Raw genomic sequence first — 13,160 nt, 5'->3', positions numbered from 1 at the left:
TTCGGCCTGCTGCCATCGGGGTGGTTACCAGGGCAGACCCACAGTGGTGAGGATGCAGGGATGAAGGGAAAGCTAAGAGCAGAGCAGAAATTCACTGGAGCTCCCCAGTAAATCCAGCAGCATCCCTGTGCTGCAAGTGCAAGGTGTTGTCACTGAAGAGCTTCAGCTAACTCCCCTTTTACTGCAACCTGAGCTGTTTCAGACTGTTTGGGAATATATCAGGGAATTGTAGGGTGGTTTCAGTTGAAAGAAACCTTACAGACCACCTTGCCCAATTCTCACTTTCCATAGGCAGATCAGGCTGCCTAGGGCAGACCAGCTCATGGACCCCAAATGTCCAGACCAGCTCATGGACCCCAAATACCCACGTGCATGCAGACTGCACTGTTTTTCTGCTGTTTCTGCCTTTGCACTGAGTAGGAGTGCAAACATGCTGTTTTTTTTCCTCGCAGAGTGCTGCCACAAGGTCAGTGACCAAAGAAAAGCAAGAGATTTGATGCCCATCCTCATGGTCAACACAAGGCTCCCTTTCTGCCTCTTGGTACACTCACATTCTCCCTTTATCAGCAGAGACTTCAGCACAATAACCTGCACTGTTAAGAGTATCTTCTGAGCTGCACAGAATTCATTTGTTCTCCTTCCCAAGCACTTATTATCTTAACACATTTTACCCCATGAAAACGAACATTTTGAGACCTTTCCAAGTTTGTACCACGCTACTCTGCAGCTGCAACGTACGCAGCAAGGCTTTGTCACTACACAAGCTGAGAACAGGCATACAATGTAAGTGCTAAGTCCTGCAAGCACTGCCATATGGCAAATCTGAGCTTGTCACCATGAACTAAGTGAATCACTTCAAAGACTAAATGGAGAGCTCACCTAATTTGCCCATCTGTCCTGGGACGTTTATTGGTTTTAAAAGGTGAAATAAGCTATCAGGTGGAATACTCTGTATTGAAAGACTGGCTTGAAATGGGTTTGCTTTCATTTTGGTATCGCACAGACATACACATATGCTGCTATAAAGGAAAGGCAGATGTTACCCAAGTTGCTGGGTCAGCAATAGAGACATTAGAGACCACAGAACAGATATCACCTGTAAATCACAACTGGACTCCCTCGTGGAATATGGGTTATTCTATACCCTCCAGCCACAGGGTCATGTAGTGCTTGTCTACTTGAAGGATTCAGTGTCCAGGATAAAGAGCTAGCTTTCAACACACAGATCATCAATAGATACTTTATCCTCTAATTCATAGTTCAGCATCACAGCCCATGCTCACAGGTCATCTCACCTCCAAGGCTACTTTGCTCTGCTCTACTCTCTCATGAAGGGGCCCAGCCTATGTCACCCATGGGAGGAATAGAACTGCTGCCTCCTCCACAGCACATGAGCTTAGAATCACAGAATTGTTAAGGTTGGAAAAGACAACTATGATCATTTGGTCCAATCATGAATCCATCACCATCATACCCCTCAATGCCACATATATCCTCTTCTTGAAAAATCTCCAAGGGACAGTGACCCACCCCACCCCCCTGGGAAGCTTGTTCCAATGCCTGACCACTCTTTTTGAGAATAATTTTTTCCTAATATCCAACCTGAACTTCCCATGTTGCACCTCAAGGTCATTACCTCTCATTCTATCAGGAGATGCTACCCAGAGGTGAAGGGTGGGCCTCCTCCTTACTGCCTTAAAACACATCACAATATTGAAAGCAGAGCAAAATAAACTCTCCTAGAGTCTGGTGGATATTTATAACTGAGTGACCAACAACAGCTCAAGTTCCAGCCCTGCCACCACACAGCAAGGTGAGGGATGAGATGTGCTACATCCATGCTGCAAAATTATTCCAAGCACTGAACCACCTCCATTAGGCATTAAATCCAAGAGGACCAGCAAAGCCCACTGGGCTGCCTGATAACCTCAGACCTGCTGCTTAAAACAACCTTTCATCATCTCCTTACAGGTCATTATCCTGGCCCTGAACGCAAAATTGATAGAAATCACAGGTAGCAGCTAGTACACTCCAGACCTCTAAAGGAAAGAAAATAGGAACTGTCACAAGTCACTGCACCTGCTGCCCAATAGCTGAGACAACCCTCTTGGATATTCAATACTGGGAGCCACACTTATGCTTTAGGCCAATCCACACAAAGGTACCTCAAAGCACTACCATACACTTGCTTGAAGGTAAAGCTTGAAGACATCCCAGGTTAAAAGACAAATGCTCTGTTGGCAGAGACTACTTGAATAACAGTGCCAGACCTCCCTCTATCCCAACAGTTCTTTAGTGTATTTTCCCATTAGTAGAAACATGCCATGTTTACTTCAGTTTTAAAAAAAACATGTATTTGGATCTGCATTTAAAAAATGCTACAATGCAAAACTAACACAGCAAGACAGAAATGCCCATAAAGGTGTTTGAAAAGTGATATGTTACCATTAGGTGAGAACAGAAAAAGTTCTGTTATAAAAGCAAAATGTTCTTTCCCGCACAGTATCAAATACAAATGTATCTGGTGATAGATGAGCTGTTGGAAGACTTTATCAGCAACCTGTTGGACCTTAAGGAGGCAGCTTCTGCTTAATCATTCGTGGCTCATGTGTCACCATTAATTCACACCTCATTCCTGATGATGACCCAGGACATTTAAGCACTACATTCTCAGCACAATCACCCAGTTCAACAGACCCACGGTCCAGGGAAGCAGACTACAGGCAAAACAAAACCTTGGGAGATAAACTAGGGCCAACAGTAATTTTTGTGTGAGCCTTGTTATTTTATTTCTGCATTACTAATAAATGCAGGCAGGAGGTGAGACCAGCTCAGCATCCTCCTCCAGTCTGTGGTAGAAGCTCATAGATGTTAGCAAATGTGATCATCTTCCTAAGACTAATACTAAAATGACTGTGATGTTCTTAACTCAATAAAGATGTCAAATTCTGTAAGAAGAGGTCACTGGTTGGACTATACATGTATTTGCTTTAATTTCCATCAGTAGCAATTATCTTTTCACTATTCACTATGCAGAATATACTGAATGAAAAAATAAATAAATTGTAGTATGGTCTTCCAGATGTTATTAGGAAAGAGACTGACTAAAGAAATAGCCCTAATATTAAATGAAATTCCATATACTTTTGGAGGTCAAAAGGGAACATAATCATTATATAAATCAGACTGTCTACAGAGTCAAGACAGAAATCTATTCCCGAATTCCATGCATTCATACATGTAATGGTGAAATGGAGGCCTATCTTAAAACAGAAGGATCTTCTGAAGAGCCTAAATTAACTCCTTACATACAGCCTTAGAATCAGGCTGCAACTGACACGTGATACAGAAACCACCCCGACTCTTTATATAGCATCCACAATTAAAATTGTGTTTCATATGCATTCTCACATCCTGCCCTCCAGCATTACATAAACTGTTCGGTGTCATAATACAGCAACAAGTCATACTAATAAAAAAAAGAGGCTGACTTCAGTTTAACTCAACTCTCAATAGTAAACTTCAACAGAACTGAAAAGCTGTGTCAGTCTGTTTCTGACTTTTATCTCATGTTTAACCTTGAAACACATCATCTTACCGTGCTCCAATGACATCAAATAGATGCTGCCAGCGATCATTGATTTTGTTGAGTTTATCATCTATTTCTGCAACTCGGCTCTTGTTGCTCGCCTTGATCAGTTGGTCACCCATTTGTTTCAAGTGAAGCTTATTTTCACTGAACAAGTTTATTTCTTCCATGCAATCCTGATAAACATAAACAAACACCGCTTAATTTCTGGGCAAAGCAAAACAAAACTCTCAGTTTCTTTCCCCATGCCTGAGGACTGGTTTGGCTTGGGATGGCTGAGGTTTTTACATTAATATATAAAATCGTTCCACTTAAAAACAAACAAAACAAAACAAAAAAAATTAAATGGAAGAGTATTCTCACAATGAAGCCAATATGAAAAAAATAAGTAGCTAAAGACTTACAAGTGCCAGGAGTTAATTCTAAATAGCACTTCAATGTTCTGAACTTGCCTCTGCTTTCCTGATTTAGCTTTTTTTTTTTTTTTTTAAATCAAACTACTTCAACAGAACTCAAACTCAAGTCTGGGATGGTTTTATTTTGCTAGTATTCTCACCCAGAAGAAATCTGAGATTAGAGATTGAGAGCTTTAAGCCACGGGGAAGAACAGCAGCCAGAAATAATAATTAAAATGTCCTGTTTAAAATCAAACCAATACGAAAGAATTAGAAATCACTAACTGCACTGAGTACTGAGAAGGGGCAGAATGAGGTTTCATTTTTGGCTGTGGTAATCTCTCATTTGCCTGTCATAACACCGCCCATCATTCGGTCCTTTCTTTGCCCTCTGGCTGTGAGCTGTGTAACAGCTGACAAGGGAGGAGGTGGTGAGATGCTCCCAGAATATCAGTGATCCCTAGCAAGGAAGATCTAGGCTGTGCTATTCATGCCTCAGCCCAGCCAGCACAACTCACATCACACTCATGCTTAAATGCAGTTAGCTGGCATTTCTGTCTTGTGTTTTGTCCCAAGTCTGAACACCAAGAAGATAAGAGCTTAGGACAGAGCAGCTCACCTCACAACAGCCTGTACATGCTCTTTTTATAGTATCTCGAAGGCAAGGAAGAGATGAGGAATGGCTGCCCTGTAACCAGCTATCAGGCTGCAATTGTAGAAAAGCAGCAATGCTACTTACCTTCTGCAATTTGTCTATCATGTCTTCAATGCTAACATCCGCAGTCTGCAGCACTTTGCTTTCCATTTGTACCAGCCAGGAGCACAGCTCCTTATTCTTTTCATTGAACACAATCCAGGCATTGAGTCTGTCCTCGATCTCCTGCTTACGGAGAGACACCTATGGATAAGCACAAAAATGAAACACTGGCAACACCTCCCTCAGGAAGGAAACCAGTTGATCACAAACCCTCTAGTCTGCATTCCATCACATTTCATTTTGCAGGAGCACTTATCATGTATCACCAGCTTTCTTCTCAAAGCCATCAAGCAGATCATTATTATAAGCTATTTTGGATAGCAAGGCCTAAGGTTGACTAGCAAACACCAGATTCTCTCCCTCAGAAGACATTATAAATAAAATATAATAAGATAAATATTGCTCAGTGAGAACCTAAAAATGCCAAACAAGATAATATAAAATATATAATTACCACCTACTGCTTATTATGGCCCCACCTACAGCACAAAAGAAGTAACTCCTAGGCCAGCTCTTTTTTCTGTAACTGTAAGACTAACTGCAACTATTGGCTACAGGTTTGGTGGTGCCTTTTCTTAGACTCTGGAAATATCTGTTTTCTTTCCATCATCAGCTTTTGGAGAATTTCTAAAAAAAACCACCAACCCAATAACATCAAGAATCTAAACTTCTATTGAAAACTGAGGGCTTTTTTCCCCCTCAAAGTTACACTTGTCAGAAACGATGAACAAATTATCTAGATGGGAAAATTAAGGTATGATGCTACCTGACCCAGCAAAGTTAGTGTCACTGCTCCAGCATCACAGAATAGAGCAGGCTCACTCTTCTACTAGCTGACAGCACTTATTTCTTGTCTTGGGGATTTAAATACATAGTTGTCTTCATTTACCTACTTTGCTAGATTCCTGTACTAAGATATCATGAGAGAGAGGTAGTGAAAAGTGCTAAAAAGTAGTTGCAAATAGCCACCCCAAATGCTACCCCACAGCAAGAAAAGTATTTCCTTCTCACATCTAATGTGCCTCCTATGCCATACACGACTCATCAAAATCCCGCTACTTATTCTCATCTAATCTCTAGCACTACCCTTGTACCTCACAATAAAATTTAAGACTGTAGTGTGGATGCCAGACCAGCTTCAAACAACACTGGGATTAAAATGGGAGGCACCAGGTGACATTCTCTCAGTATATCGCTTTTGTCCTTTAAACTCTTTGTTTTCTTTTTTCTTTTTTTTTGGGGGGGGGATGGAAACGGAGAGATGAAATGCATTTCTACATCTTTCATGCTAATCTCGGTTAAGAGATCATAGGATGACAGAATCATTAAGGTTGGAAGAGGCCGCTAAGATCACCAAGTGCAACAGCCAACCATTGCCACCATGCCCACTAAGCCATGTCCCTCAGTGCCACATCTCCACATCTCTTGAACACCTCCATGGATTGTGGCTCCACCACCTCCCTGGGCAGACTGCTCCAATACCTGTCTGAGAAATGTTTCCTAATATCCAACCTGAAGCTTCCCTGGCCTTTTATGTGGCCTTACCCACTGAGATAAGGGACCTCCCTAGATGCGGCCTGTGCTATTCTGGGACACAGTAAAAACCATTTCCAAATTTCATCCAGGCAAAAAGTTTCCTAGAGACCTAGGAAAGTCTCCCTACATCCTATGAATGCCTGTTTCTGGGATGCTTCCTTGTACCCTCAGCCTGAGAGGTATGAAGGGAAATATCTCATCCCTCCACCACCACCTGTGGAGGGGATGCTCCTCCACAGCATCTCCTTTGTTATGAGGTGAGCCGACTTGATAAACTGACGAGGCTATGCATGTCAGCAAACTGTTGTTACATTCTGAGATTATCTTGACTCCATTTTTGTCTTATATGCATGGGGCAACACAGAATTTAAGAGGAACTTCTTAGTTGACTAACCAATACAGATTGGAGTAAAGCAGGAAGGAGACAAAAGATCCCAGAGAAGCTTCAAGGAACACAAGCCCTCTGAGTCATGCTTTGCTTCCAGCACTTTCTCCCATCAGCTACCAGCTCCAGTTTTGCACCCACTGTGCATCGCAGGAGCTCTCTTTACATCCTCAAAGGAAGCTGCATGCATACCAAGCACCAGGCATCCCTCCTGAACACTGGCATTCATAGAACAGGCCTCGCTGATAGAAAAATTTAAATCTTTGACCTCTGTGGACCTCACTAGGGCAGCTATGTAAACACTAATCCCCTGAGTGCATCTGCTCACTGTGTTTGTGTCCCTGCCCAGTGTAGCACAGACAGCTGGCTGTTCTGCTCCCGTGGCCGTGACAGCTGCAGTTGTGCCTCGCACTTGAAGGCTTTCCCACCTCACCATTTATACTGCAGATTGTTTTTACACAATACGTCTTGACTCCTCTAATTTGACAGCCTAAACGAAGCAGTTGTGCTAGCAGCAGAACCAATGAAGTCTCTGTCTGGCTCTGAGCATCCATGCAGGCTCTCCAGGGGCACATTAAGGCTGTGCAAACATTTCAGTATGTCCCTCTGCTGCAGAATGGAATTGATTTCCTCCCACTAAGGATTTCTTGTCTATAACTTATGTAATATTTATTTTATGCCATCTCTCCAAGGACATAATATTGTTCCTTCAGGAAATCCAAGTGGAAATCTTGAATCTAAACTGAAATTATTACAAGCAGAAGTATACAACCTGGATAGGCTGTAGTTGGGTACATACATAATTTAGAGCTGCTCACCAAAGTCCATCAGCAGTTCACAAAAAAAAAGAAAGGAAAAAATAACGAACTTTTCTCCTGTATAAATTTAACTGCAGATTTTCATTAGGAAAATGGCTCAGGCATTCTAATTTACAACTAACAGCCTTGGGAAAGGGGAGGGCGTCTGGCATTATTTTCAGAGCTCAGGAACAGTAACAGAGACAACACTGGTTGTAGATTAACTGTCGAAGATTGTAAATCCCTTTTCACTGCAAGGCCAAAAAGCAACTCAAATAACTATTTCATCACATCAAAGTTTGTGGAATAAACAGAGCTACTCATTCCTTGCTCTGGCAATGTTCCCACCGAGATTGCTTCACCTTGGTCTAAGTAAGGCTTGGACATGAAGCACTAACTTCCTTCAGTACTTTTTTTTTGCAAACTGTGGGATAAAAGCTATGGAGGCGAGAGTAAAGAGAGGTAACAGTTTGGCTGCTGACACGCACAGTCATCCCAAATAACTTAAAACCTGAAGTATTTTGCTTCTTCCAATTCTGTTAACAAGGCAAAGTAAACACCAATTCAAAGTGCATAATAACCCAATGAATCAAGTTCATGTGACTTTGCTGGTAAATTTTCCCAGGTTATTTTACACGCAGAACTAAATTAAGTGTAATAACAAGTCACAAAGAACATAAATGTTTTGCAGTGTGTTGCTGCAACGGAGCAGACAAGCCAGTTCAGAACTCGTTTAAAACCCAAAGTTGGCATTTAAACACAGTTAAGTTTTCTCAACCATCAACCTTCCTAGCATTCTTTGACACCAGATCGCTAGGGCATCCCCCTTCCTTTCCCAGATTCAACCCCTCAGGCAATTCCTGTGTTTATCCCCTCTCCCTCCCCCTCTACTTTTGGCGGCCCAGAACAAAGCCACCCATGGCAGCACACAGCTGCATTTGGGCTCCATGCAATGCAGGTACTGACTACTTACAAAGGGCTTGCAATAAAAAATAAAAATCACAGCACTGTCACCAGGAAAAAAAAGGCAAAATTCAGCCATGTTCAGCTACCCCAGAAGTCCCAAACCCTCCCAATGCTGCAAAAATAACCCAACCCCACAAAAATAACCCAACCCCACAAAAATAACCCAACCTCAAAAGAAACCCCATGTGCTGGCCTGCTCCCCCTTTTCCTCCAGGCCCCATGAACACCTAGCTATAAAAAAAATCAGGTTATGCAGAAAACTTACTCGTAAGCAGAGCTCTTCCCACTGTCTGTGCAAATGTTCCACTTGCTCCTGGAGCACCATCATGTCCTCGGTGAGGACGCAGTGCGCCAGCTCCGCCTTCATGGCCTGCAGCTCCTTCATGTTGTGGGCCCAGTCTGCCAGCGACTGCTCCAGCTCCTGCATGGAAACACCCAGCACAAGCCTTGGCACTAAGCTCCTCTGCTTTCCAAACCTGCTCGCTAATCCCCTGCCTGGCCTGTGGGGGAGGAGAGGAGGGGAATGTGCAGTGCTTGTGCAGCGCTCTCTGGCCGGACTGGATGGGGACCCCATGGGTTTGGCTCAGGGCTTGACCCAGAGCCCAGGGCAGTGCTGCTGCTCATTCACTGGTGCAGCAGCAGCCTCTGGTGTGGCCAAATGTACCAAAATGCTGCTTGAGCCCAGCAGCTCCCTGTGCTTCAGGAAAGAATTTCACAGCCAAAATGACGTGACCACTTCTCTGAATTTTCAATTTTTTTATTTTGGCCAAGTTGTTCCAATTTCAGGTTAGTTACCTATACGCTAAGGAAACAAAAATCTGGTTACCTTTGCTAACGCGTGACCTCACAGCCAGTTCATCAGATTTCTCAGAAATCTGGAGCTTTAAATTGCTTACTCACATAAACACTTCCTTGGCTTCCCTTCTCCCATTCCCCTTCCCTTTGCAACACAGTTATGCACTTTCCTGATCAGTGTTAAAGAGGCATTGCTTGTTGGAGATTCCAAGCATTATGTGCCATTTTGCAAGGTGGTCACTGGCTCCTGTGATATAAAAAGCTCTTACAAAGAACTTAATTGTTCTCATTTTATAGGAAAAAAATTGCATGTTTGTCAGGAGAAACATGCTGGGTCAGAGCCCTGTGTCTGTTTTCACAGGTCTTTAGATCCAGTTTTTATCTAAATCTTAACAGCAAGATTCTGGTCTGCTTCAACACTGGAGGTAAAAATAAAGTGATGCTGAAACATTTGCTCAAGTTCACACCAAATTACTGCTGATAGATGTGCAGACACGTATTTGTTTAATCTTGATAAAGGTTGAATTCCCGCAGTAATGAAGCCAATGTTGGAATTCCACATCATTTTGCTCCTGATATTTTATTCTGCTATGATATCCCAGAGTAACAGCTGCACTGGTCCAGTCTAACCTTGGTATCTCTGTAGCCAAATTTCTCTGCTACGAATAAGGGGCAGGAACTGTCTGTTTCCATTTCACAAATAGTTCAGGGCTGCAGCCAGCACTGCTGCTGTGGCAAAGGCAGCCAGTGCTCACAAAGATTTCAGACAGCTGATAATGAGTACAAAGCCTTGGCTCATTAAAAAGCTTATTTATTCCCACCACATAGATCAACAATTCACTTCATAAAAGAATGATGAAAGAGTGACCAGTCCAGAAATAATGTCTCCCATCCCTTGGAAATGCTTTGCCATTTAATTTTCATTAAGTACTATGGGCTGCAAGGGCTTACGCCACTCCATTACTCTAATTTTCTTTCTCTTTAATTATTTCTGGATCCCACAGGTGTGCACCATGCTTTGTATCCTTCCTAGGTGTCTTGCCTGAGAAGCTCTCATTGGAGAACAAAAGAGAATATGCAGCCATTAGGATGGCAGCCAACTTGAGCTGAGACCAGGGAGTTTTAACATCTTGTTTAGAGCCAGCTTATTTTTTCAGATGGTGGGAAGCGAGCAGAAGGAGGAAAAAAAATACTACAACAGCAGTAATTTTTTTGCGGGAAGAATATCCATCATGCATGCAGATTGGTCAGCTGCACTTTGCAGACTGGCAGCAATTGGGATGGTACAAAAGGAGAAAAAATCAGGGGCACCAAAAGATGGGAAATTGATTTTAAAGGGATCAGGTGATGTGCAAAGACTACATCTATACAAATACAATATGCTTGTTCAATACCTTAATGTGCTCCTTGGATTTGTAGAGCTCTTCATGTTCCACTGGAAGTGGATCTTTTACTTTGTCCTTCAGCTCTCGCAGCCTGCTTTCTAATTCCTTGGTTTGTTTTTCACAGCAGTCCCAGCTCTGCTCAAGGAGAAACAAGAATTTATACTATATACTATGTATACTATGTGGATAGGTCCCAAAACAGCATCTTCAATCCACTGAAGTAAATAATCACAGGCTGTGGGAATTTGGATTTTCTTTTTGATATGCAGTGTCACCCGAAATAATTTAGAGCATGGATTTACAGACAAGACTGCACCTTCTGCTGTGATTAAGGGTACGTTTTAAGGAGCATTTCTGTTTATCCTATTTAGCAGGAATTTGGAACTAAGGATCACATCACTGACAATATTCAATTGTAAGGTATACCTATGTGCTGTCTAGCCATGAAAGCAGATCTGTTGTTCTAAGGAAATACATATGATCTGCCCTTCTGTTTACAGGTGCGGCATCAGATGGAGTATTGAGTAATGTTAAATCCCTCTAGGATGAATTTTAGCTCAGGTTTCATACCCCAAAGCATGGGAGGGCTCCAGGCCATGGATGCATGACAGCAATCAGAGTGGGAACATCCATTATGGTAACAAATAGATATGAACCTTAGGAGAGCTTGAGGACTACGCTTTTAGCTTCCCACAAGCCCTGATGGCACATGGCAAGTGCTGCTCCTCCTCTGGAGGGCATGGTCTACCTGCAGGATGCTGCTGAGCTGCATCTTCATCTTCTCCAGCTGGACCTGAGTGTCCCCCCAGTTCTGCTGCAGCTGGCTGAGCTCCTCCTGCAGAGCAGCGCTGGTCTCAGGATCGGAGTCAGTGCGCAACTTCTCACCAACATCAATGATTGAGGAGTACGTGCCTTGCCACCTCTGAAGGATCACTGCCTTGCTCTTCAAAAGAAAGAAGTTTCTAAGCTGTTAATTGTGACATACTCCAACTAAACCACCAATATTAATTCGCCTACAACTCAAATTAGTCTGTAACACGAGCAATAGGATCACTGTTTCTTTCCTTAAAGCAACAGCAGGGGGGAAGGGCAATTTGGAGTAGGAGGGAGACGATATTCTGGCTTTCCTCACTAATGAAAAGCATAAGCACTAACTTGTAAAATCTGCTGAAAATCATCTTTAAACAGCAGGTAAAAATAAAGATGAAATGAAACAAGGCTAGCACCAAATGGAATACTGGTAATGTGTTAATTCAACATTAGGTGTGTGGGAGCACGATAAACTTTGGAAAGTACAAATAGAGGACTTCAATACATTATGAAATGTTTCAGATTTCTTTAAGCAGCCACAAAGTTCACTGATTCTTTTTGCATTCTTATAAAACAAGGAGGTTAAATTCAGCATAAAGCCAAGACAGCCAACACGAACAGAGGGAATCGTGATTTTCACTGCACATAAAGTGCAGAATGTGCTGCTCTGAACAACTGCTGCCTGGTTTCAATGCATTTTGGAGCGGTGGCCCCAAGGACAGATGCCCTTTCTGTTCTCTGCCTTCTGATCCTGGCACCTCCTATACTCACAGGACACACATCATTACACATTCAGGTTATTTTCATGCATTTTTTTTCTTACGGGACAGAAGTTTCAATCTGAGGAAAATGACAGATTCCAGATTTATCAGAAAGCTGTACAGTACCTTGAAATCGTGAATTAGATTTCTAAGGTGATAAAGGCTATAGCAGTCCTGGCTCTTGACAGCTGTGACGAAGCTGTTTGTATCAGCAAGGAACCTGCTGAGGCTCTGCAGCGAACCCCTGAAGAGCTGCCATTGGCTCACGAGTCCATCGATATCTTTCTTTCTCTGCTGAACCAATCGGGTAACATTCTGCCACTGCTCTTTCAGCAACGTGAGCTTGGAAATCAACTCTGTCCTGCAGAAAACAGGTGTTGAGTGGTAAAACATTTTTAACTCAAGGCTTTATTTTCCAGTAATTGTGGTGGATTTACATTTGGAATACTGCGGAATTCTGATTACAATGCCCAACAAAGCAAAAAGTTCTATACATCCACAAGCTGCTCTATGTATTCCATCTTTTATGCAAAGCAAAACAACTTTTATATGATACAAAAATGGATAATGCAAGTCATTCTTGCTTTTGTGTTATAGCAATGTACGCAGTACAACAGTAACAGAAACAATATGCACTAAGCATTTGTCTGAAAAACAAGGGAGATGATGCAAGTGAGACAAGATTCCTCATTGTGCTGCAAACTTGATTTGTGCAGTTCCCAGGCTGTAATGACGAGTTCAGCCACTGCTGAACCTACAGCAGGGCTGTGTAAATGCAAAGTGATAAGGGTCTGTGTTGCTACTGAAACCACCTGAACACTTTCGCTTCTCCTGCAACGTTTACATGACCCCTCACATCTAGATGGAATGGTTAACAGTCCCTGCCTATCCCTTCTGCTTCTCTGCAGGAGCCTGTGGCCACCATATTAGCTCTTACACAGATAAGTTTGTGGGGTTAACTGCAACAAAAATTCTAGAAGCTTT

At 42.6% G+C, this 13,160-nt stretch overlaps 1 protein-coding gene across 6 annotated transcripts in view; it reads right to left on the bottom strand.

The window, feature by feature from the left end:
- SYNE2 (spectrin repeat containing nuclear envelope protein 2) overlaps nt 1–13,160 on the bottom strand; it is a 161,343-nt gene that overhangs the window by 28,089 nt on the left and 120,094 nt on the right. For all 6 annotated transcript variants that reach the window (XM_065749049.1, XM_065749023.1, XM_065749014.1 and 3 more), the window contains 6 exons: nt 12,303–12,537; nt 11,354–11,548; nt 10,615–10,740; nt 8,691–8,846; nt 4,724–4,882; nt 3,599–3,765 (listed from right to left, as the gene is read on the bottom strand). In XM_065749049.1, the coding sequence (XP_065605121.1) occupies nt 3,599–3,765; nt 4,724–4,882; nt 8,691–8,846; nt 10,615–10,740; nt 11,354–11,548; nt 12,303–12,537 (1,038 nt within the window). The remainder of the gene's footprint in view (nt 1–3,598; nt 3,766–4,723; nt 4,883–8,690; nt 8,847–10,614; nt 10,741–11,353; nt 11,549–12,302; nt 12,538–13,160) is intronic.

The sequence above is a fragment of the Cyrtonyx montezumae genome, unplaced genomic scaffold (assembly GCF_038088225.1).
Source record: "Cyrtonyx montezumae isolate F1298 unplaced genomic scaffold, pur_monq_1.0 scaffold_10, whole genome shotgun sequence".
NCBI classification, from domain to species: Eukaryota; Metazoa; Chordata; class Aves; order Galliformes; family Odontophoridae; genus Cyrtonyx; species Cyrtonyx montezumae.
Note: the sequence above shows the minus strand (reverse complement) of the source record. Positions and strands in the feature narration are given on the sequence as shown.